This window comes from Dermacentor albipictus, chromosome 2, assembly GCF_038994185.2.
Source record: "Dermacentor albipictus isolate Rhodes 1998 colony chromosome 2, USDA_Dalb.pri_finalv2, whole genome shotgun sequence".
In the NCBI taxonomy this organism is placed as follows: domain Eukaryota; kingdom Metazoa; phylum Arthropoda; class Arachnida; order Ixodida; family Ixodidae; genus Dermacentor; species Dermacentor albipictus.
In genome coordinates, this window is record NC_091822.1 from 175,934,889 (window position 1) to 175,959,694 (window position 24,806).

The 24,806-nt window shown below is 44.6% G+C and overlaps 1 protein-coding gene across 2 annotated transcripts in view; it reads left to right on the forward strand.

Annotated features, from left to right (window-relative positions):
- LOC139056318 (structural maintenance of chromosomes protein 2-like) overlaps positions 1-24,806 on the forward strand; it is an 84,310-nt gene that overhangs the window by 43,233 nt on the left and 16,271 nt on the right. For both annotated transcript variants that reach the window (XM_070534476.1, XM_070534475.1), the window contains exons 9-17: positions 1,398-1,516; positions 3,079-3,217; positions 4,618-4,764; positions 11,737-11,941; positions 14,323-14,458; positions 16,352-16,476; positions 18,942-19,135; positions 21,311-21,454; positions 22,448-22,642. In XM_070534476.1, the coding sequence (XP_070390577.1) occupies positions 1,398-1,516; positions 3,079-3,217; positions 4,618-4,764; positions 11,737-11,941; positions 14,323-14,458; positions 16,352-16,476; positions 18,942-19,135; positions 21,311-21,454; positions 22,448-22,642 (1,404 nt within the window). The remainder of the gene's footprint in view (positions 1-1,397; positions 1,517-3,078; positions 3,218-4,617; positions 4,765-11,736; positions 11,942-14,322; positions 14,459-16,351; positions 16,477-18,941; positions 19,136-21,310; positions 21,455-22,447; positions 22,643-24,806) is intronic.

The window sequence follows — 24,806 nt, forward strand, 5'->3', positions numbered from 1 at the left end:
CTTCCTCGGCGCTCTGATCATGTATAACGAGCCACAACTGTCGGCGTTAAAGAATGGCACTGCTATAACAACTGCAAAGAGGGGTCAAGGGTGGCAAGCATTATGCGAGCTCCACCGAGGCATCGCGTTGGTGGCCCCATCAGGGGCCTTTTAAAAAATGCAAGAAGGTTGCCGCGGCACCCTGTCACCTTGAAAAATCCAAAAGAATTACGCTGAGACGAGATCTCCACAAGCATCTCGCCACGTACTTCTCACTGGCTTGCACGAGGAAAGCCTATGTCTGTCAACGTTGCATGCTTTACGCGAAGCTTGCTGACATCCTTCTCCAAGAAATCCAGGTGCTCCACGTAATGTAGCAGAAGGTTCCTTGCGAAAATGAAGTTTCGGAGGGACTGAGTCATCTACCGGGCCTCCTGTGAGGACGACGTTCAGGCAGCCTGCTCTAATGCGTCATCGCTGCTGTCGTCGCTGTCGCTATTCGATGCAAGCACGTTTGAGACGATGGCCTCAACGATTAGAAGCAATTATCTTCCAAATCTATAGCTGTGCGCTTTTTTTTCACTGCAACGTTGTGCATTGCCGATGATCAGTGGGCGGATCAGCCGTCTTCCGTTTTGGCGGCAAGTCAAACGAGGCTGAGAAACCACATGGCCAGCAACAATTTCGAAGCAACCAACACACACGAACATGAGTGACTAAGCTGTTTGCAGAAATGCGGAGCCACCGAGCAATCTGGGAGCAGCACAGTTGGCACGGTCCATCCGTGTTTCAGAGGGTGGCACGGCGTTGAGCTATAGGTGCAGGCCATTCGTGTTCGGAGGCGTGGAAAAGAAGGGAGAGAGGTGCCAGAGAAGTCTTTATGGCGGGTGGTTTATCGAAGACCAATCTGCACAACAGACGAAATCGCAGACTGTGCATTACTTGTCTCGAGCAACGCTCCGCGTGCAGCCATCATTGCTGTTGTGCAGGTTGACCGTGGTCGGTGCCGATGGTAAAGTCGTGCTTTGCCACCTGTCAAAGATTCTTAAATTGGGAGAGTCACGGCAAGCATCGGCTCTTCGTTAAATTCGTTATACAAGTCACTTCGTTGTAAAGGCCCCGCACTGCACAGCTTACAATAGAACTGGGACAGAATTATTCCTGCGTTATACAGGTCATTTCAATGTAGAGGCATTTGTGGTAGAGGTGGTCGACTATCGAAAATTTTCTAATCAAATAGCAAAAATTTGTAACTCTCATACTTAGGCAGTTGTTACCAGTCATTACTCTCTACTGTCAGTTAATACTCTTAGAGTGAATAGTTCCAACAGTTTTTAAACATATTGCTTGGTTTCATTTGTTTGTTTGTTTACAAAGTTTTAGACAGTAGGCAGATTTGTTTGGTTCTGTTTATGTAGGCCCAGTTGAGCAAGCTGAACTATGAAGAAGGACGTGATGAAAACCTCCTGAGCCAGAAGCAGCAGCTGCAGCGGGAGATTCATGGTTTGCGACAGAACATCGACATCTTTGAAGCGAGGTCAGCCATCTCGCTTCCTTTTATTTTGCCTTCGAAGACATGGGCAGTATGCAGTGGAAAATTGAAGCAGCAATGCATAGACGCAGAGTCTGCAGGCACAGAGTTTCCTACGAACAAGACGTACCTACTTTGACTCGGTCGGCATGGCGAAACGTTATCATGCACGCTTGTAAACTCGTACCTGTATGTTGTATGCACACATGTTTAAGGCATTCAATTTCCATGAACAAAATTTTTGTATTTTGCAAATTCGGGCAGAGTAACACTTCAACCAATGCTCCTCTTAAGTGCACGCGCACGCACGCATGCACGCACACACACACTACATTTGTTGCACTTAACTCGAAGCCATTCAAGGCCTCGTCCTCGGGCACACTGTCAAAAGGTTCAGCCACTTCAGCCAGTCGCATCGCTGGGTAACCGTTGTCGATCTGAATAACTTTTACGCAATGTTGTAAGCATCTTGAAGCACGTCGCTGGCATTGCCCTTGTGGTGCTGTGTGCTCGAGACAAACATACGAACAAAGTTCGCATCATGCCTGAACCCACGCATACAAAAGCGAAATGGCGACCGGACGCCCGAAACACTGTGGCTACTGCTGGACTGCCGCTACTGATGATGATGATGATTGATGATGATGATAAACAAGTGGTGCTATAATTTTTTTAATGGGTAGATGTAGGGTGCAGCAGTTTGCAGGGACAACATAGCCACAATTAGTACATGACTGAGGTAGTTGGAGAAGTATGGGAGAGGCCTTTGCCCTGCAATGGGCGTAACCAGGCTGATGATGATGATGTAGGGTGTATGATGATGATAAACAAACGGTGTTATAATTTTTTTAATGAGTAGATGTAGGGTGTCACAATGTAGCCGTGACTGATGTTGATAATAAGCAAGTGTTATTGTTTTTAGGGGGTAGATGTTGGGTGTCACAATGTAACAATGAAAAAATTAGAATTTTTTCTTATTTATTGTGTCAGAGCCATGGGTTTTATGTTTTGTTTAAGAAAAAACTAAACTATAACAGCAAATTAGTATGTGTGACTCAATCTTGGAGGTACCTGCACCATGGAAGCCACGTTAGTGGCTCTTACTACTTTTGCCGGGCTGCCTATGGAGAAAGCCCTAGGAGCTGACGTCTGTCTGTCCTTACAGTCACTCTACTGTTAAAAATAAGATTCAATTTCTTTAAAAAAATGCTGCCACACACGATTCTTTGTACTCATGAAAAAAGAAATCCGAGATGATTCACACCAGCACACATGGTTTTATGCACAAGTTGCATCATTGTACAAGACACCGATGAAAATTTAGGAAGAATAATGCATTTCGTCCACTAAAAATGGCATTCTAGACGGAACTCTGAGCGCTGCGATTGTTCAGGTACCATTCAGCATGAGCGTCAGCCGGCGCTCATGTGACATACATTGGGTTCACGATAAAAAAACCTCCAGGTGGGCTAAATTTGTCCCAGGCCCTCCACTACAACGTCCCTCATAAACCACAGTGCAGTTTCTGGGATATTAAACGCCGCAATTTTCAATATTGCTTTTTGCAGGAACCAGCACCTGTCGTTCAATTACACAGACCCCGTGCGCAACTTTGACCGGCGGAAAGTATATGGTCTCGTCTGTGACCTGTTCACGGTCAAGGACCAACGTGCTACACGCGCTCTCGAGATGGCTGCCGGTGGCAAGGTGTGTGGCCGCATTCCTCTGTACTGCATAAGTGAACTGGACTAGCTGACAGCATGCTGATTGAAATTGACTCCATTTGAATCCTACTGAACTTTGCGTTATTTGTGACTCTGATTTGAAGAATTTGGAATTGTTACGGACGGCTTTCTGACAGACATGTTGAGCGCAAATTGCACAGACATAGGGGAGAGACAATAGGGACTACACTAGTACTTCTCTTGTCGTCTCTGTTACAAATACCAAAGACAGAGGTATTTAATGCAAGTGCCCATATTGTCTTATTTGCCTTTTCTGTGTCAGCATATCGTGCTCAACGTACCTGTCGTCCAAGATCAAGAACAACTAGCTCAAGTTCGAGTCCATTGAAGTTAATTTTTACTTCATTGCTTCAGTTACTTTGGCGGTGCCCGAAAGCTCCAACAGGGGCTCAAATGAAATGAGCACCTATTACAATAAAAGTGCGTTAACTCGAACTCGCATATCCTAAAATATTAGTTACGTAGAAATCTTTTTTCCTGCCGCGATGTCAACCACTTTGTATCTTCACCCCTTAGCTCGAAAAGTATTTGTGCCGAACGAACCCTCTGGATACTTCGAAATCTCGATTTCAAAAATACCAGGGAAAATGCAACGGGGGCAGCGTTGCCTGCGCTCATATTTCACCCTGTGGCATCGAGTGATCATGTTGGCACTGAGCTCAACAGCCGAGCTCAACAGCCGAGCTCAACAGCCGAGCTCAACAGCCGAGCTCAACAGCTGAGCTCAACAGCCGAGCTCACTAACCGAGCTCACTAACCAAGCTCACTAGCCAAGCTTACTAGTTGAGCCAGACGTCGAGCCAGATGCCACGCCTAGCCGTGCTTCCTGCTTGTCTTTTCCCCTTCGAAACTGCCTGTTCCAGGGTGTTTGCTTTGCAATCTTAGCATCGGTTTTACTAGGTGGTGCCAGCTGCCCTGTTGTAGCTGAGTTGAAACACATTTCCTTTTCATTGTTGACTTTACCTACAGCTCCTGTTTCTTCATGAGTGCAAAAATTGAATATTTTTTTGCTGTGGAACTTATGTAATCTGATTTGCATGTGTACTTTTAGGGCTAACTTATGCTCAGTTTGCACAGTCTTCCACACGAGTGCGGAGTGCAGAAAACTGCATATGTTGCACACAGCTGCACAAATTTCAATTTACATTTCTCGCGTGGAGCCATTATAAACCAAAATTTAAGCACCTGTGTGTGACATGTGCAGTTTTACACGTCCGAATGCATGCGGAAGGCCATGCAGTTTGAACCTAAGTTGGCCTTAAGTATTTCTGATATATCAAATTTCTGTTTCATGAAATTGTTCTTCGGTGCCGTCGATATCATTAAATGGAGGTTTAAACTGCAATTTCACATGCGGTGCAGCTCTTCAACATTGTGGTCGACAACGAGGAAACTGGCAAGCTGCTGCTGAAGAATGGTAGGCTAAAGCGCCGTGTGACCATCATCCCGCTGAACAAGATCACAGGACGCGACGTTGAACCTCACGTGATCAAGCGTGCCCAGAGCCTGGTATGCGATTCAGACCCTGAGTAGTACTTGCAGCCAAAGCATGCTGATGGCACTGTTCATTGTCATGAACTAAATCACGGGCATGGAGTTTCATATAAAATTTCAGATAGAAGTGTGGCACTTGCGTCTACAAGTGCAACCCTTTGCAGCACATCATCCATTGTAGGAATAATAGTAGGTATTGCGTGAGTTTGTAAGCTTCATCCTTCTCTCTTTGAACATCTTTTAACTTATTTTTACTTTAAAGTTTGCTGTATGTAAATAATAAGCATCATATAACGTCAAATATTCACCTTTTTAGTGTTTTCAGAATGTTACAAATAAAAAGAGTTCTTTAAGATATTTGAGACAGCAGCCCATGGTGAGTGTCCTTGCACAAAAGTCATTCATATCCAGCAAGCAAGCATAATCAGGAATATCGAGACTTATTCAGGCGTTCAAAGTTACATAACTGAGTAATAATGAAGTAATGAAGTGAAGTAATGTTGTCAACTGATAGTGCAGATATCTTCGTGCCTCCCCCACAAGACCAATAGACTTGATGTATAGAGACTGATCTATAGACTTGATGTATAGAGACTGATGTATAGAGACAACTTATGGTGTCCTATTTAATAATTCGGACTCTGCCTGCAAGACTGCATGCTAATTTCAACACTGCATCAAGCAAAAGTAGTGATTATTTTTGTTTCTATACATGCTTAGCACGGTCGTCAGCAATGTCACGGGAGCCTCATTGAGACCAAAACTAGCGACGACTGGTTGACTCAGTGGTCACCAACTGAACCCAAACCGCTTGACAAGCCAAGCCAAGCCACTGAATTGTAAAGGTTGTTTTCCGGTTTCGTCACGCGAGAGGTGCGAGATGCGTGCGCACCCAGCATTTGTTCATTTATGTGTTAAATAGTGACATCCCTCTCAGCAGCTTCTTCGAGCAGGTTCATGTGGTGCCAACTCCATCCTCTATGTTCATGCTGACAAAAGCAGCATTTAAGTGAGGGAAGCGCCATACAACTACAGTCGAACCTTGTTAATTTGAACATGCTTAATTGGAACTTTCTGTTTGTTAGGATTGACGCTGTGGTCCCATCAAAGTCGTGTATTTCAATGGCCGAAAACGCCCGGTAATTCGAACGCGCAAGCATTTGTGACGGTTAGTTTGAACATACCGTGCTCCGGTAATGTTCTCAGCAGTGCGCCAAATCATGCGTCGGCGCCTCTGACCAGCGTTGCTCTTACGCCACCATAGAGGAAAAGCTTAGGAGGGACCCCCGCAATGCCACGCGCGAAAGAAAAAAAAGGAACGGTAGTGGAAATTTCACCCTCTCTCAAATAGCAAGGTCGCCATTTCTGCATCGCACTGTAATGCCCCAGCCATACTGTACTTGCGGACAAAGTGCTTTTGGTTGCTCGGATGCGATGGTTTCGTGTTTGCTCAGATGTGGAAGAAAAAAAGCCGCAAAATAAGTAGTAAACTTTACATTCAGTGGCGTGTTTTGTCTTGTTTAACGGTTGCTAATAAGGTGTCTATGTTTTCTCTTCCCCAGCCTAAACTAATGTGAATGAAAATGGGGCCTCTTTTCAGAAGCGCTCTCACTTGTGCGCGCGTTGCCTCCGTAGCTTTTCCTTCATAGTCGCAGAAAGTTGTCCGCGAGTATAGCAGCAAAACGCGTGCTGCGGGAGTTATCGGTCCTGGGCCGATTTTTCGCGGCTTGCTGTGGCGGCAAGCGAGATGAGACGAGATCGGAGAAGACGAATAAGAGTGGTCCCTACAGTGACATACGCGCAGGAAACTGATGTCATGCAGACCCGCCTGACCGCTATATTCGTACTGGTGTTTGGTTCAGCCGGACTGCTTGTTTCACACTCTCGTCTGCTCGTGTCAGCTCTAGCTTATGCTCGTTGTGGTTAGCTTGGTTTCGTCTCGTTCGCGCTTTTTTTTTTTTTTCTTTTACTATGACAAGTCTAAACCAAGACATCCCGATGAAAAGGTTGTTGGAGACAGTGTGTTATATCCGATTCTGCATGACAAGACAGACCCTGAATACAGTACAAGGATGCGAAGGCGACACCCAGTATTTCATTCACCGCCCTTTTAAACGCGGTGCTGCCAGAACAGAGCGCATCAACTTGATTATGATCAGTGGAAACGACTTTGTCATCTTGATAATACCCGTGTCACACGGGCGTTTCGAAGGCCTTCCAACTGATAGTCATTTGACTCAAAGGTCAAATTCGAGCTGCTACACAGGCGGTTTCGAAGCCCGCTGAGTCAATAGTTTATGAGTCAATGGAGCAGCCTACAACTCTATCGAAATCTCGATGGCCTTTGAGCAACGGAAGCGGAAACAGCGCGAACATGTCCTCTCGTTCACAGTGCGCTCGTACTCACTGTACGAAAGAACAAATCAAACCAAAATGCTCTAAAAATACTATATATAAGTGTTATTAATTATTCAATAAAGTATGTTTGCCACTTGATATGTGCGAACTGCACATACTCTCGACAACAGCGACGTGCTTGTGTTCATTCCTTCCTCCACGTTGCCTAGTACACTCTCCCTCTACTCCATGTGCCTTTTTTAATGTGTAAACACACATAAAAGAAATAATGCTTTTAAGTGGTTTTAATGTTGTTTAACTTTTCATGACATGAAAACGAAAATAAAGATCTGCAGCGCCACACAATTTTGCAAGACACGCCTGAACCACTCAATGGCCTTTGAAAAGTGCCGTGTAGCAGTGCGACAACTCCTTTGAGTCTATAGAGTTGTGGCGTTTCGAAGGCCGTCGACTGGAAGGCCTTCCAAATGTGCCCGTGTGACACAGGTATAAGACGTGACTCGCGTCAAGAACACAGGACGAAGAACGTAAATGCAGCGCTGCCCATTCAGCAGACTAAGGAACAAGTACACGAGCACGTAGAGCAATGGCGGAGGCCCAGTCCAGCCTCGGCAACTCCGCTGCTTCTGTGGCAGTCTTAGGTGGCAGTGCTTTAGGTGGCAGAGAGTAATTAGCGCCATCCATCAAGCTGGCAGAAAAGCGAATCCGCTTCCCTCCTGCCCTTCCTCCCAACTACGTTCCCCACGCCCTCTCTCTCAACTCCCTCGTAACTCCACCTTCGATGGCCTCCGCGCGCGCCCACCTTTGCGCCGGCCTGGCGTTACCTTGCTCCTTGAAGTTTCGTTTTCTGCCATTATCGGGGAAACGTGCGTTGGCCGGTGTGCTCAGTTTCGTGGTCCTCACTCGATGTGTGCTTGCATGCCGCGATATTTTACGACTCGCACCATTCATCCATCGTGCTATGGTGCACAAATACTTCAAGAACAAGTCCTTCTTTTAATTCAAACATATTTTTGGGCCCCTTCGCGTTTGAATTAACGAGATTCAACTGTAATTGCAAAGAAACGCATGATAGTGCGCACAGCCTGCCTTGCAATCATCCGCTTCAATGCCACAATCATGCTTCTCTCCGTTACCTACTTTTCTCCTTGCAACGCAGCATGTAAGAGCCTGCATTCCTGAGCCAATGTTTCGGCCTTCTCGTGTATAAACAAGCTATCATTCTCATTTACTGTGCTTGCCTGTCTGTGTTATTTAAACATTGTTGGTAGTGCTAATGTATGGATCAGTTTTATTAATATGCATTAGTACATTGTACTTAGTGCTTGCAGTGGTTCGTGAAGCCTTTTGCGTGCCATATAAGCCTGTGAGATGTGTAATCATAATAAATTTTACTAGCAACACAGTCGAAGCTCAATATACAATGCACCCTTATACAGTAGACTTCCGTTAATTCGACTCCGGGTAATTCGATTTTTCGGTTATTTTAACCTCACCGGAATGCATGGTTCAGTGACCATGCATTCTTATGGGCCCAAAACTTTCATTTTTTCGATCCCAAAATTGGCCTTCGCTGAACAATTCAAACTTGGCCAGTCTTCATGTACATGCCTGACCCCTGTGGTGATTCCGATAGCAACATTGTTAGTGGCAGCGGCAGTCCTGGTGGAGTTTAGGGACAGTGAATGCGTTGAACATACGTCTTCTCATCCGCTGTCAAAAACGCCTATTTTCAGCCTACTCTAGGAAGATTTTCAAGCAATTACAGTACTGTAGCTCACAATGTCCTTATTACAGTACCTGATTCTAACGCATGCCTTTTTAAAAAAGAAAATTTAGCCGAAAATTGCCTGCGCAGTGCAGTTGGGCATGAAACCAAAACTGCTTTTGCAGGGGTCGTATGAGGAGTTTTTTTTTCGAAATGGGTCAAATCCACGTAAACGGAAGTTGAGAAAAAAGCAAAAATTTGTTACCGGACCTAAATGCAACGCTATCAAAGCTATTATATGATATGCTTTACATGTCAGCTAGGGCAAGTTTACGACCACAAGTAATGAAAAATTATGCGGCAAATATGCCCAATATTAGGTTGAGAACTTTGGATTTGGCTCGTATTGAATTGAAACGCTGGATTTTAGGCGGTATTGCTATGAAAACTTTATTAAAATTGGCTTTCGAGAATGGCATCATGTAATCTTGACAGAAAAGCTATAATAACATTGGCAGCAGGGCACTGCATTTTGCATTTGATGATGATGATGATGATGATGATGATGATGATGTCCTTGATGAGTGTGGCGCTTACCCACTCGCGGGGATTGGTCAAGAGTCGGCCAGACTTTGCTTATGTGTTCAGAAAATGGAGGTAAAAATCTAAAATTTTTGTTACATGAATTTAGGCGAGGGAAAATTGAAATGGTTCAGTAGATTGTCATGCTACGTAGAGGGAAAAAAATAATTGTCTATAATATATCAATGAGGCAATAGAGGAGGAATGAATAGAATAATACGGTCATCAATGAAATCGGTTTGATTCAATAATAAATTTTTCTTAGGCGAAGCACACATTCCTGTGTGAGTGCCCAAGCTCAGACGCTCCGAAAGACAGTAGTACCGGAGTGTTCAATGGCAGGCCAAGCTGTCGCACTGTAATTTCTAAACTCATTTTCCTCATGGTGGAGAAACGCCGGCATTCCAGTAGGTAGTGCTCAATCGTATCTAATTGGCAACGGCGCATTCTTGCATTTACGGTGGTTATGCGGCTTCTTTTCACTTCGTCGTCGACGTCTAGGGATAGATTTTCGCCGATCTCTTCATTGCCATCCGAATCCATGAACAACAATATCAGAAAAGCGAAGAACTTGCGAAAACACGAACGAAACACTCCGAGCTGTCATGCGGGAACCAACTCCTTGGCGGGAACTGACAAGGAGGCTGCCATGGCTGCATGACGTCACGCCAAAAGTGCTCTCCTATTGGGTAAATGGATTTGGCTCATTTTGATCCGTGCAACAGCTGGATCTGGCTCAATTTCGATACGAAATACGATCTGCGAACACGTTCGCCTGGCGTTATTTGACCCATTTCGTTGCAACGGGTTTTCTATGAGAAAGTTGCCTAGTTTTTCTTGTCATTACCGTTTTACCTGACCTAGTTTCGGTTTGTGGATTTGGCTCATTTCGAAAAAAAAACTCCTCGTATGTTTTACCGCTTAGCACAGATGTCTTGTGGCGAAGCTGACTTTAGGAAACTGTTCGTCGCTGTGCAAGTCATAGTAGACCTTTGCCCATTTTCTTTTTGCAAGAAATCAGGTGTGCATTAGATTTCTACTTTGTTTAGGAGCTTTAATGTCATTTCTAATAAAGCTTTCTGCTTTCGACACATACAAAGTGGGTGCACATTTGATTGGGGGGTTGTTAGAATTGGGAAAATACTACCAAATGAATCAACAGAGGGTTTTGGCATTTTTTATGCAATTTGCTTAATTCGACTCGCCGGATAATTCGATCAGTTTTGTCGGTCCTGTCAGAGTCGAATTAACGGAAGTTGACTGATAACAAATTATCTGATAAAGTAAAATTTACATGCAATCTTTTTACACTACCAGCACGTCCAATATACAAAACATCCAACAAACATCCAATATACCAAAGGTATATCCATGGTTCATATGATTTCACTATATCAAGGTTTGACTTAGTAGTTCAACTGTACTAAGCAGTATTTTGGGCTTTCACTGCTTCGTTTCACTTCGTCTGAAGCTTCTTGTGTGATGTCTAACATGCAGAAAAAGAAAGAAAAGAAGATAGCAAAAGCTGTAAAGCTGTTCTGAATCCTCTGCAGCAACAGCCCAAATTTGCCAAATGCATGCTAGATGGCACCACAATCACTACAGCAAGCACAATGGCTTCACCGAGATGTGCACCCGAACTGGAGGTTGTTGAAAGTATGTGCGTCAGTGACACCTTGTGCAGGAGGGACTGGAAATCTATTATAGAGTTTCTCAGTCACAGCCCTATGCAAAGAGCCTTTAGCTTTTAGTTGTTTTTAGAGCGCTGCTTTTAGGCACTCATTCCTGCGGCGAGCGTCGTCATTGTCCTACGGCGTAACATAGAGATGGAGCACAGCAAAAGATGAGAGCGAACGTGCGGCGCAGCGAGGGATGAAAAAAATTGGCGAGAGCGAGGATGATCGAGGAGGAAAGTGGAGAGAGAAATGCAGCGGAACCACGAGGTGGAAAGTGGAGGAGGGTATGGCGAAAGTGCGAGAGGAAAAGCGCAGTGCCGTGCAAGACTTGCGATACCACATATAGAAACAACTCACTGCATGAGTGAAAGTCTGTCTGTGGCGGCTGCTGCGAATCGTGCCGACATGCTGCCCACGTGCTGCCTGCCATGATCTCCCGTTTAGTGAGGCAGCCGCACTACACTTTGCTCCGTTAAAAATGTGTCGCGCGATACAGATTGTCTGTGCCAGCCGATATATTGTGAAATGAAAACAAAACACATATAGAGCTGCACTCAAATTTCGCGTTGGGGAGGATCGTAATCGTTGAATTTTTTTTTTACATCAACTGTGCACTCAAGCATTCGGCTCGAATGAATACAACACAGGTGCACTGTTTTCTAGGTTGGCCGAGACAACGTGTTCTCAGCGCAGTCCCTCGTTGACTACCCACCGCACCTGGCGCCCGCCATGAAGTTTGTGTTCGGCACCACGCTGGTCACAACCAAGATTGACGATGCTCGTATTGTGGCGTTCGACAATGGTGTGCAGATGCGGACCGTCTCGTTTGATGGGGCTTCTTTCGACCCCTCTGGTGTCATCTCTGGAGGTTTGCATCAAGTTGACTTCGTTTTCTTTCTTTTGTGCCATTGGCAACTTCTGCATTTGTTGAGGCCCTCTTAATGCTAACGAAAACCACCTAGAAAAATAGTTTATCTGTTTCTTAAAGATCGTTTTCTTCGTTGTTTGTGAGATGTAATTTTTCTTGTTCATTTCATTTATTCTTTATTTACAACATATTTTACAAGATACGAAAGCAATTACTGGACCCATAGCCATTGGCTATTCCCGGGTCCATAGTCAACTTAGGGTATAAAGCGCAGGATGCGAGCAAACAAAAACAGCAGAAAAACATAATAGTAATATTAGTATTGATAACTCAGATACGAAGGTAAATATAAACTCAGTGTTCTTTTATCCTTCACGCACGACGCGAGCAAACAAAGCAGATAAAATACGTAACAATGAAATTGACGTGCGCAACTTGAGCAATTGACATGCACTACTTAGCCAGGAATGTAAATATAAACAAGTCTACTTTTATCGACAGTATATTTCAAAAAAGTATTTTCTCACTGCAGACCTAAAGTTATGGGCTTCTTTTATATGTATTGGCAGAGAATTCCAAATAAGTGCGCCATTAAATTCCACGAGCCTTTTCCCATACAGATTATGACAAGGAGGCAAATTAAAACATTGATTAGATGCAGCTCTTGTATTTCGTAACGGGATTTTAAATAAAGTAATTGGAAGTGGATTATTGGTTTCAATAATACTATGAATGACCTCAGCAATTTTCAATTCATACAATGCATGCACTGGCAACACATGCAATGAGCTATACAAGTACGTAAGGAATTGCGTACATCTAGAAGAAGTGATAATTCTTAATGCGCGTTTTTGCAGACGGAATACAGGCTCAAGTTAAGTTATAAAAGTGTTTCCCCATGAAACAATACAATAAGATATCTGACTTTGAATGAAGGAAAAGTACAGAATGCGTAGGACAGGATATTCGAAACATTCACGAACCTCAAGGAGAATATAACATCCATAAGCAAGCTTGGAACAAAAGTGTTTTATGTGAGTTTCGCAGTGCATGTCTGAATCAAAGAAGATGCCTAAATATTTATAGGAGACAACTTGTTGTAGTTTTGTACCTCTTAATGATATGTCCAGTAATTCAGTGTTGAGCTTTTTCTTCCTGGAATGAAAAACTGTATATTTAGTCTTACTAAGATTAACGGTCAGTTCACTGAACGTGAACCACTTAAAAACATTATCTAACTCTGCATTTATTTTATCCTGTATATCAAGCAGACTGTCTCCAGTAAATAGAAGAGCGGTGTCATCAGCATACATTAAAGCCTGTGAATGCCTAAGCGTTGCAGGGAAATCATTTATGTAAAGTGAGAAAAGCATGGGCCGAAGAACAGAACCCTATGGCACACCAGTTAGTACGGTTTGTGAAGTAGACATATATAATTTAAGTATTACTTGCTGCTTGCGGTTACTGAGGTAGCTTCGAAGCAAGTTCGGGTTTTTGCCCCTAAACCCTAGATTGTTAATCTTGTTGAGTAATATCTGATGGTCAACTGTATCGAAGGTATGTCGAGATAGACAATGACCGCAATTTTATTCTGCTGGAGAGCCGTATTCAGCAGGTGCGTCAGGGTGAAAACAGCGGAAGAAGTAGATTTCTGAGGTCAGAAACCATGTTGGTGGGGGCTCAGTATATTGTATGTGGATATGAATTTGTTTATGTGCACGGAGAGTATCTTTTCAAAAATTGTGTTGATAATGCTATTAATTGAGATCGGCTGATAGCTTGATGGATTAGAACGATCTCCGTCCTTATAAATCGGAAGTACGTTTGCTATTTTTAATTCTGATGGATAAATTTTGGAATCAAGGGAGTGATTAAATAGGTGAAGTAGGGGACCCGCTAATATGTAATATTTTAAGGGACACTAAGTGGGAATTTCTAATCCATATTGTCGTGGTGTAGTGATGGTGAAAAGGCAGGCAACACTGTCAGAAATAGGGGACAAATAATCTTACACTTCATTGAGTGATCTCGTGCCAAACAGGCAAAGGAACTCTCAAGTGGCAATAGCTGCGTTTACTTGAATGCAGCAGTAGTGTGTTGTATTTTTAGAGCATCATGGTAACTACTATATGCGGCAGCGTTAACATTTGGTGCATCCCCTTTTGCTCAAAATAAGCCGGAACCAGTTTCCGTTAATTTTCGTTCTGCCAGTGAGTGGAGGAAAGCACATGGCCGCAGCCATCACACTCTTCCTCTTTCCCTGAATGCGACCCGCCAACATTTACATGCTTGCGGGTTGCATTCTGATGTCTGATCTTACATACCCTCTGTTGGGTGCGGTACTGTCTGTTAACTCGAAGTGTTGTTGCGATGCGGCACAGGTGCACAGCCCAAGGGTCCCAGCACGCTAGAAATGGTCGCCCAGATCCAGAAAGACCGCACGGAATTGGCGTCTCGGGAGCAGGCTTACGCAAACATTTCCAAGGAGCTCGCAGGGATCCAGGCAGTGGCACAAAAGTAAGCCTTCATGACTGCTTGCTGCACCTTACTATTTTCTTTTCTTCGTTTTCAATACTATTGTTGCGTGGTACAATCGCTTGCTGTTTAGTTCAGTGTTTCTAGGTTAGCGTCTTTTTTTTTTTAGAACTTTTTAGAGCTTTTTTAGAACTTTGGTACTGCATGCAACTTCACGCGACCACTCACCAAGATTTGTTGTATGGGCCGTGTTGGGGTAAACAAAAGGAAGAGTTGGCATCAAACATGGCCTTTGAGACTATGCACATGTTTCCAGTCTCGGAGGCCAAACTGCACGCTAACTACAGTTTTGCCTGCTCTATCGGTCTGCAGTGCTAGCTTGCGGAAGACATAAAGCCAACAGGCAATGAAGCCAAGGAAAGCATTGGGGAAATTAGCTGCAGTTGAAATCGAAATGTAGAACACAATGAAGAAAAGGCAATGGACGAGACAAGAACTTGTCTCCAGTGGAAGCCGAACCCATAACTTCTGCATTGCGCATGTGTTGCTCTACCAATTGTGTTACGGCGACGGCTATCAATCCATCCACTAACTTGTGTATTTATGTTTACTAGACCTAGCCCTAGGAATGTTAGCGTGATTGCAGTAGAACCTCGTTGATGCGTTCCTGTTAAGTACATTTTCTCAGTGCCAACGTTTGCAATCGAGAACACAAAAAAAGACCCAATAGCGTTACGCTCATTTTTTACCGATTTATACATTCCCGGAAAATGACATGTTTAGGGGCCAACGGTTTAGTGCGTCGCCAAACTGGGATCATATGATACGTTTTCCGGCCGCTAGATCCCATGTAAACAAGAAAATGCGTGAGGCGTGTGTGATTGAGAATGGTATATAGTTACCTGTCACAACAGCATTACTGCAATGCTTGGCCACCCGTCTCGCGTGAAAACGGCGGTGCGCACTCAGTTTCTCATTTCGGTACCAGCAAATCTTCTCCGGGGTCATCGCACGCGGCATTCACAGCCATCACTGTCAATCCTATTGCGATAAGCATCTTCGCCTATATGTTTCACAGCACGTGGTAATTTCGGACAACTCTCAGAGCTCGGCTAGAGCCGGAATGCCGCAAGTAAGTGACACAAGAGAGCAAAAATGGTGCTAGCACCCAACCAAAACGAAACGGTGGAGTCCGCATCGCCATAGTCATCAGTGGAAATCGTACGTGAATGACAGGAATGGCAGAACGCTTCGTACCTAATTGTGCTCTTAAATCCTTTATTCTTGCGTTTGCTACCGCGTATAGCACCACATTGGCCGTGTGCCTTCATAACTGTGTAGTCACCATCCATGATCGCTTCGATAGCGACCGCAGTTTCGTCCGCAGTTGCAGCAAACGGTGGTTTCGGTTTAACTCAGTGCGTGAGTCGGCTGCGCGCCTTCGGAACTGTAAGGTCGCCATCTATGATCGTGTCAACTATGGCCATTGTTTCATCCACAGCATTTGTGGCAAACAGTACTAGTTTCGTTCTGACAATCTGTGGAAAAATGAGGAGCACTGGCTACATTGCGATGGGCGGCGACCAGCTCACTGGCGAAAGAATAGTCGGGATGTGTGTGCGGTAGTAAAAAGCTTTTTCACAGGCCTCGCGACTTCCTTCACAGTGCAGTTGTGAAGGAAGTCGCGAGGCCTTCGCCGATGCGAGCTCTAATTAGCCATGAGATGACGAGAACTGCAGCTTCCTCACTGCTTTTGTGCAAAATAGGAACAAGATTGGCTCATTCATTCAGTAAATAAAAGCGTGTTGATGTAGTAAGCTCTTGTTTATTGTTTTCTTGATACCCTCGATGATTCGACATTTCGTTAATTCAGACATTTCTTTCGGTCTCATGAAATTCGAATTAACGAGGTTTTACTGTATGTTGCCTGTGCAGGTACAACCGCCTAAAAGAAGAGTCGGACCTGAAGGAGACCGAGTTGGAGCAGCTCAAGAGTCAACTCCAGCAGAGCACGCACCACCAGCTTCTGCAGGAGTACCAGGCCCTTCAACAGACTATTGGTGGGTCTTGCAATGTTGACGGCAGCAGTAGCTGTCTGTATAGTTTACAGTTGCCGCAGTTTGTCGCTAAGGCGTGCTGCTGAACATGAGGCCGTGGGTTCGATTCCCGGCCGCAGCTTACGCACTTCAATGGGGGCAAAATTAAAAAAACACCTATGTGCTTTAGGTGTACATTGATGAATCCCCGGTTTAAGAAAGCCTCTCATAATTCCTGTGCTGCTTTGTAAACCCAATAGGGACTGAAGTGTGAGGTCCTGCAGCCAAACTGTGTTTCGTAGGCTAGGCAAATGCATCTGCGACTGAAGCCACTGGCTCATTCATTCTATGTGAACTAGCAAAAGTTAGCTAAACGTACAATAAACACTCATTATAACGAAGTGAACGTAATGGCAGAAAAATGCTATATAAGCGGTAATACCATAAAAGTGGCTACTCCATAAAGCCTTAAAAAGCAGAGCTGAAATAGCACAACTCCATGGAAGTCGAATACAGTGGCACCCCGTTCATACGTTTTTCACCGGACCGGGGGGAAAAAACGTAACAGCCGGGAAAATGCAGCAGCGAGGAAAGCTCCGAAAATGAATGAAAAAAGTGCAGCTTCAACTATAGACAATTTATTTCCACAGAGTGCGCTTAGAACTTAAAAAAAAGTCTAGAATGGTGGCTTGCCGTTTCTTTCGCTCACTAGAAATCACCACACGTTTCTCAATAGCCTGGAAGGCCGCATTGCTGTCAGCGTCGCTTCCGTCAGTGCGCTTCCGGTGATCGAGGATAGTCGGCGCGCACCGGTGCGGTTGATCGAAGATGAAAGTGCGCACCGGTGCAGGTGATCGAGGACGCTATTAGTGGCGGCTTCTCGAACTGGTGTGTGGCTTCTAGCAGCCAGTTCCATAGCCAAGCCCGGCCAAAACTCGTCAAAAGCCAAAATGGCGGTTGTAGCGCGTTGCCTACTTTAGCCCAGGCGGGTTCTGGGCGCTACGTTGCGACGTATCATGCAGGAACGTTTTCACAGCTACTACGTAACAGCGGGGTTCCTTATACATTGGATCCTATGGAAGCTATGCCGGGACCGGATGAAAACGACGTAGCAGCCGGGAAAACGCAGCAGTGAGGAACGTAACAGCGGGGTTCTTCTGTACTGGTGTTATGCGGTGCATTTTCTATTGCAATTGAGCATATTGGTATTGAATTCTTCGGTCGCGATTGGCTCCTTTGCGGATGCTGCGGGAGGGAGCCAATCTTGGTACGAGTGACTTTGGTCACACAGGGCATGTGGAAGGCAGCGTAGAGTAACATTTGTCCATCGTACACTACTTCCACAACACTGCGCTATTCCCTGATAACACATAGGCACAACATGGAGAAAAAGAATGCACCGACAAAGAGGGTTGCTCGCTTGCTTGACGTGAATAAGCCACCTGAATAAAAGTAAAGGTAGCGACATTCCTTTATCTTGCCACCCGAGCCAGCGAGCGAAGGCAGGGGAGGCAGTCTGGGGCTTATCTGTATTTCCTTGTTGACAGAGTGAAGTCGCGTAGTTGCACTTCCTCCGTTTTCGAGGAAATAAGCACGAGAGCATCCGTGTGCTGCCATCCGTGCCTTTTGTTTTCTTGCTGTCTTCTTTTGACTTGCATCGGCACCATGACAGTGGTGGTGATTGTGGACCCAATGATTGCGAAGATCGGCAGGCTATGCAGTGCGATTGCCACAATCGAAAACAACAAACTGAGAGGGCTAGTGGTGAGGGAAGGTGCGTGTGGCAAGAAGGAGAGAAGGAATGTCGCTACCTTGAATTTATTCACGGGACTTAGGTGCGAATGGTGCTGAGTGCCATCGTGAGTGTGCTCCTGCTTACTACTAATAACACATGAGTACAGCATGGAGAAAACTGGTGCACAGGCAGTGCGATGGTGTAGCTGGTGATAGAGAGGTCCGCTCGCTTGCCCTGCGCGGAACACTTCGCTCAGTGCAAGAGGTGCTGAGCGCTGCTGTGAGTGTCCGTGTGCCCCTAGACAGTTCACTCTAAGCAGAGCAGCTTATCGGTATGCTTCGAGCAATCCAGTTTAAAATGCATGCATTTGCGTCGGTACTAGGGGAGATTTCGAATAAACTGGTAATTTGCTGGACACCATCTCAACCCCATTCAGTGCAGTATAGGCTAGGGCTCATGTCAATCAATCGGTTACGAGAATCGGCTGTGTTCTGTAAAAGGAAGCAAGGCTTGCATGTTGTGCCTTACTAATCCTTCTGTGTAGCTTGTATTCAATTGGTTTTGCACAATGGACAAACAATGGAGGAGCCCTACCTCTGATTCTCTTTTCTGGTTGGTGATGCTATGCATAGCTTTTGCTGCGTTGCCCAAAGTTAGTATTGATCATCAGACGAAAGCTCAGTGATTGGCTCGTTTGTTTGCCATGTCTCTTGAATTTCAAAAACCAAGGTCCGTCTGCTCTTGTCGGTTGCAGAGGAGTCGAAGGCCAAGCTGCAGGCGTGCAAAGAGACACAGAAGAAGGCCTCGGCTCGTGTGAAGGACCTCGAGGAGAAAGTGAAAGATGCCAAGAACATCCGAGATCGAGAGTTGAAGGCAGCCGAGCAGCAGATCTCCAAGTGCAAAAAGAAGGCTGACGAGTCGGCCAAGAAGGCCACTGCCAAGAAGCAGGTGAGACGAAAGGGGGGAGGGAACAGTGGCTGGCCAGGTGTAATTTTTTTTCTCACTCCAGTATAGCAGTATTGTGCCAGTACCAGTATTGCTAGACAGCTTTAGGATAACGTTCGCAAGCATGTGTAAATGCCTTTCGTACTTAAAGAAATAGCTCTGATCTCACCCTGCATGCTTTGTATGCGACTGGGTTTCTGAGCTCGATTTCTTTGATCCGTGGATTTTATACGGACCTGCCCGCGCAGCAGAGATGCCAACTTATACAACCATTTTATAATGGCAGCCGAAATTTCGACCACTGTTACGTCTATATTTCATTCTAAACTTAATAAATATTTACATTTGCCTGTGGCGCAGGTCGTTGTCATTCACGGAACAAAGGCTGTGAATCTTTCATAAACAGTCGGCATATTGAGCAACAAATATGTTTAGTATTTTTCACCATATTTTATATTTTGGGTCCGACTAATATTTTTCGTAAACAATCAAACCCACTTGCAACAATATCGGTCTTAATAATGTACAGTAGACTTGCATTAATTCAACACCCGTTAATTCCATCCTAACCAAAGGACCCTGCCAGTGCCCATACATTTCTATGGGCCTAAATCTCCATTATTTCAATCTGAAACTTGACCTTTGCTGGACAATTCAAGCTTGGCTGGTCAGCTTTGCCGTAATACAGCCCTGCTATGCGGTGAGGCATAAGCAAATTATTGCGGTGAAGTATATTATAGAAGAAAAGGGGCCACTTTCATGAGACGTAGTAGACATTGCTTAATAATATAGGCGTGCATGCGCCGTCTCCGGTCAGAGCACGAGCACCTTGAGGCTAAATAAACAAGCTGTTTCTGATGTTGCCATGGTGATGCGTCTCTTGTATATGAGACAGTTAATGGTGCCTAGTGTGCATTCCTTAATTATACGCATGCGCAGGCGCCATGTACTGAAAAGTGGAGAATTCCACCTGTGTTTAGGAAATCTAGCGAAATAAGAGGCAGTGAGATGAAAAAACACTGGAAATCGAGAGGGCATTTAAAGCCAACAAAAGAGTTGGGGTCTACCTAAAACTCCTATAGCCTGCCAGTAAACTTTGGTGTTTTGGTGCTCGTATTGTTATCGAAGACGGGGAATGTGCGTGTGTAATTTAAGCAACAGGTGCTATGTCTCTTAACAGTGGCTCCTTTTTTTGCTTGACTTGCTTCACTGTATAACATGGCTGTATCATGGCGAAGATAACTTTAAGTGCATGTACCGTCAAGGGAATCAACAGTGTGTTTTGGCATTATCTTTTTTTCTGCAATTTGTTTAATTTGACCAATTTCGTCGTTACCATCAGGATCAACTTAACGGAAGTCGAGTGTATTGGATGTAACAGTGAGCAGTCGCAGCACCATGAACTTTTGTGTGTACAGGAGAACCTTATTGATATGATCCCATTACATATGATTTCCCTGTGCTAATGTTGACGATCGAGAACACACACACACAAAAAAAAGACCCAATACAGTTATGCTTCTTTTTTACTGTTTCATATGTTCCCAGAAAACATCATCTTTCGCCACTGATGTTCTGTACATCGTCAAACTGTGATTGTATAATACGTTTCCTGGCCGCTAGATCCCATGTAAACAAAGAAAGGCGCGAGGCGCACGCGATCGAGAACGGTGGCTGCTTGCTGCAGCAGCATGCCCGCAATACTCCCCCACTCGTCTCATGTGAGAACGCCGACTCTCACTTAGTAGTTTTCTCTCCCGGTACCAGCAAATCACCTCTTGGATTGTCGCACAGCGCATTCACAGCTATTGCTACCCTTCCTATTGCGATAAGCATGTTCACTTATTTGTTTCACAGCATCACAGCATGGGTAGCGTAGTGCTGTTGGAACCGTACTGCACACTTTTAATAGGTGATAACCGAAATGTGTTGCTGTTCGCTGCTACAGGCTACACGAAGTGAGTGCCATGTTTATCTCCGGCAGCATCGTATTTTGGTGTCGCCCGACAGCTTGATTTTGTTTCAGCTTGTTGCCGTCTTAAAATACCACACAGTAGTAAAGTGTGACAATGTGAGTCTCCGGTCGCTTGGGCACCACCAGCATAGCGAATGTGTAACTTGTCTTGATCAAATCACTGCTCATCTCACTTACCGACTCTCTCTCTTTCCGGAATGTAGGAAGTGGAAGGGCTGAACCTGGAGATCCAGGAACTGGAGAAGTCCATCCTGGGCTACGACGAACAGATGAAGGCGAGCGATGCCATGCTGGCCGAACTCGAAGAAAAGCTCAAGCAGAACGAGCAGAAGCTGGCTGCAGCCAAGGTAAGTAAGAGCATGCGTGTGGGCTTCTCCCATTCTAGGTTTGCTGTGTCTGCGCGTGGCTGTGAACGTGGCTGAGTGCACACGTGCTCCGCACACCCTATCTTGAAGGTAATCTGCAGTGTGTGCGAAAACTGGGCGATCCGAGATTGTTGGTGGCTTCATGTGCACTGTCTTCTGGTGCGTCTAGTGCCGGAGCTCAGGTTTCGGAGACATGTTGAAGCAAGAGGCAAACAGAGTGTTCGCTTCCCCCTGCCTGCGCTCTTCATCACACCAGCGTCGTGGCAGTGATCAAGTGTTCACGGTCAGCAGCACAGTGTCAGCAGCAGTGGTGGAGTGAATGTGAAAAGTTACACAGGCTTCACTTTGAACTGCCAATGTGAAGGTGTGATCAACAAGGCATGAAACCATATCTTTATTTGGTCGCTGACTCTCAAATTCAACGAAATGAGAAGAAATTTGTCATAGAAGTGTGCGTTTTATTCGTTATTTTTGGCTGATCGCCCAACAATTTCAAAATTTTTACGGCCCCGTCCATGTAAGCAACATTTGTCTGTGACTGTACATAATCGCGTAAAAACTTGAAATAGACAAAGTATAGTGCTAATTTTACTGGTGTTGCGATATTGAGGTTTAACTGCACCATGATTTGCCTAAACTTAGTCCTTGGGGCTTTGAATGGTTTTGTGACTACAAGTTGGTCATTTTTAACAAGTTATATTGTGTTATAAGTGCCGCAATTCATAATGATTGTGCATGTGCACAGTCTTATTGCCTCTTGCGTTTATCAAAATACAAATGCTTCGAATTTTAGGCCACAAAAGGCCGATGAAGCATAGCAAATAAAGGCACCAGAATTTCTGAAGCCACAAGCACAAGGATCAGACGAACAAATTTATGTACTAACAATTATTCCTATGTTAATTCCCTCTAGTAATTGTAGCATGCAATATCTGGTTACAAGGACTTCTTGTCTGTTGTGTGGACGCCACGCAGGAGAAAGTGAAAGAGGCGGGCGAGGAGGTCAAGGCACAGAAGGAGAAGCTCAAGGCTGCAAGCCGCGAGATCGCCGAGAAATATGCCGAGCGGGCCGAGATCGAGAAGCAGGCTGACCAGCTCAAGCTCAAGATCCAGCAGTGGGAGCACGACGTCAACAAGATCGACCGTGAGGCTGGAGATGCTGTGAAGAAGGTGGGCAAGCTGTTCTGGTGGTTGTGGGTGCACCGCGCATTAGTTAAACGAGCAGGGAAAAACAGTAGGGCTTCACCGTAGTGAATGCCTGCCTGAGTGTTAACTACTGATGGACCAATTTCACCGCACTTGCACTAACTCCGCAAACGATGTAGTGACTTGCGTGTTTCCCTTTTAATAAAGCAAATAATAAAGCAAATGACGGTAGGAAATGTTCTAGTAGAAGAAAAAGGTGTTATCGCTCATGGATTAAATAAATATTTCCAATCAGTATTCACGCGCAGTGATCGACCATTTCCAGTAGATGACGGGGCATCTTTCAGCGAAAGTTCCATGGACACTATCAACTTTACTCAGAGGGGCGTATTCCAGCAGTTGCTACAGTTAGATGACAAGAAGGCTTCTGGGCCAGACGGAATACCTACTGGCTTTTTGAAAAGGTATGCTGAGTGGATATCATTTTATTTGGTAATTATTTTTCAGAAATCACTAAGCACCCATTCCGTGCCACAGGACTGGCGTTGTGCTGTAGTTATCCCCATATTTAAAAGTGGCAATTGTACCCTAATGAATAACTACCGTCCTGTATCTCTTACGTCAGTTTGCTGCAAGGTTATGGAACACGTCATAGCAAAACATATAATTATCTTCCTAGAATCAAATGGCCTCCTTTGCGCATGCCAGCATGGGTTCCGACGGGGACTTTCCACAGTGACACAGCTCATTGAGACATTACACGATTTTTCCAAAGCTATGGACAACCGTGAACAAATGGATGTTATATGCGTTGATTTTGCCAAAGCCTTTGATAAGGTTCCCCATCGTAAATTACTTTTTAAACTGTACAAAGCAGGTATAAATGGCGACGTTCTAAAATGGATTGAAGATAATTTAACTAACCGCAAGCAGGCAGTTTGCGTTGATGGTTCCGAGTCTGGTTTTGTAGATGTATACTCAGGAGTACCACAGGGGTCCGTGTTAGGGCCAACACTTTTTCTGCTTTACATCAATGATGTAGCAACCGCTTTAGATAGTTCTGCTAAGATAAAGCTCTTTGCAGATGACTGCTTGATTTTTGCGCCGGTATCTTGTTTAGAGGATCAGATTAAGCTCAACCGAAACCTTCAGGCGTTTGGGAGTTGGTGTGACAAGTGGGAAATGCGAATTAATTTTGATAAGACCACATACACGCATATGACTGCAAAAAAGAATATTTTTACTTTTCAGTACGATATCCAAGACTACAATTTAGTTAATGTTCCCTGTTTCAAATATCTTGGTGTCTCTACTTCGCATGATTTAAAATGGCACAATCAAGTAGAAAGAGTGTGCTCTGCGGCACAGACGAAATTGGGTTTTTTAAGAGCAGAACTGGGGAGGGCAACAAAAGATGTTAAACTGCTGGCTTACAGATCTCTTATTCGACCATCCCTAGAATATGCGTTAGTAGTAGCATGGGCACCCCATCGAAAGGTAATGTGGGCCAAAATAGAGAAGGTGCAACGCCGGGCGGCGCGCTTTATTTGTTCGAAATATAGAAGTACAGACTCAGTTTCGGCAATGTTAAAGTCTTGCGGTCTTGAATTATTGGAAGATCGGTGCAAGAAGCAGAGAGTAAAAACGTTATTTCAAATAATTCACGGCGAACTAAAAATTAATAAAGATGTGTATTTAACACCTCCAGGCAGACTGAGCTCCCGCTTAAATCATAATGAAGCTATTCAACCGTACTTGTCCCGAACCAATGCCTTTCGTTGTTCGTTCTTCCCAGAGTCAATAGAGCTGTGGAACAAGCTGCCTGCAGAAATTGTTCGCAGTTCTGATACTGCATTGTTTACAAATGCAATCAAGGTTCTTTACTAAAACTGTACCATGTGGATATTGTAAAGTGTTTTTCTTTCCTTTTTTTCTCTTTTTCCTTTTTTTCTGTTTGTGTGCGTGCGGCAGCTAGTTGAACATTTGAATACATGTCTTATAGTCTGTATATTGTATCTTGAATTGTATCCGTAGGACACTGTAGTGCATGTGCATATTTCTTTTGTATCTGGCTGTCTGTATGAACGTATATGTAACATCCCTCCCTGTTATGACCCTCAACTGAGGGTTGACAGTATTTCTAAATAAATAAAATAAAATAAAATAAAGAAAATGTTGCGCTTACCAT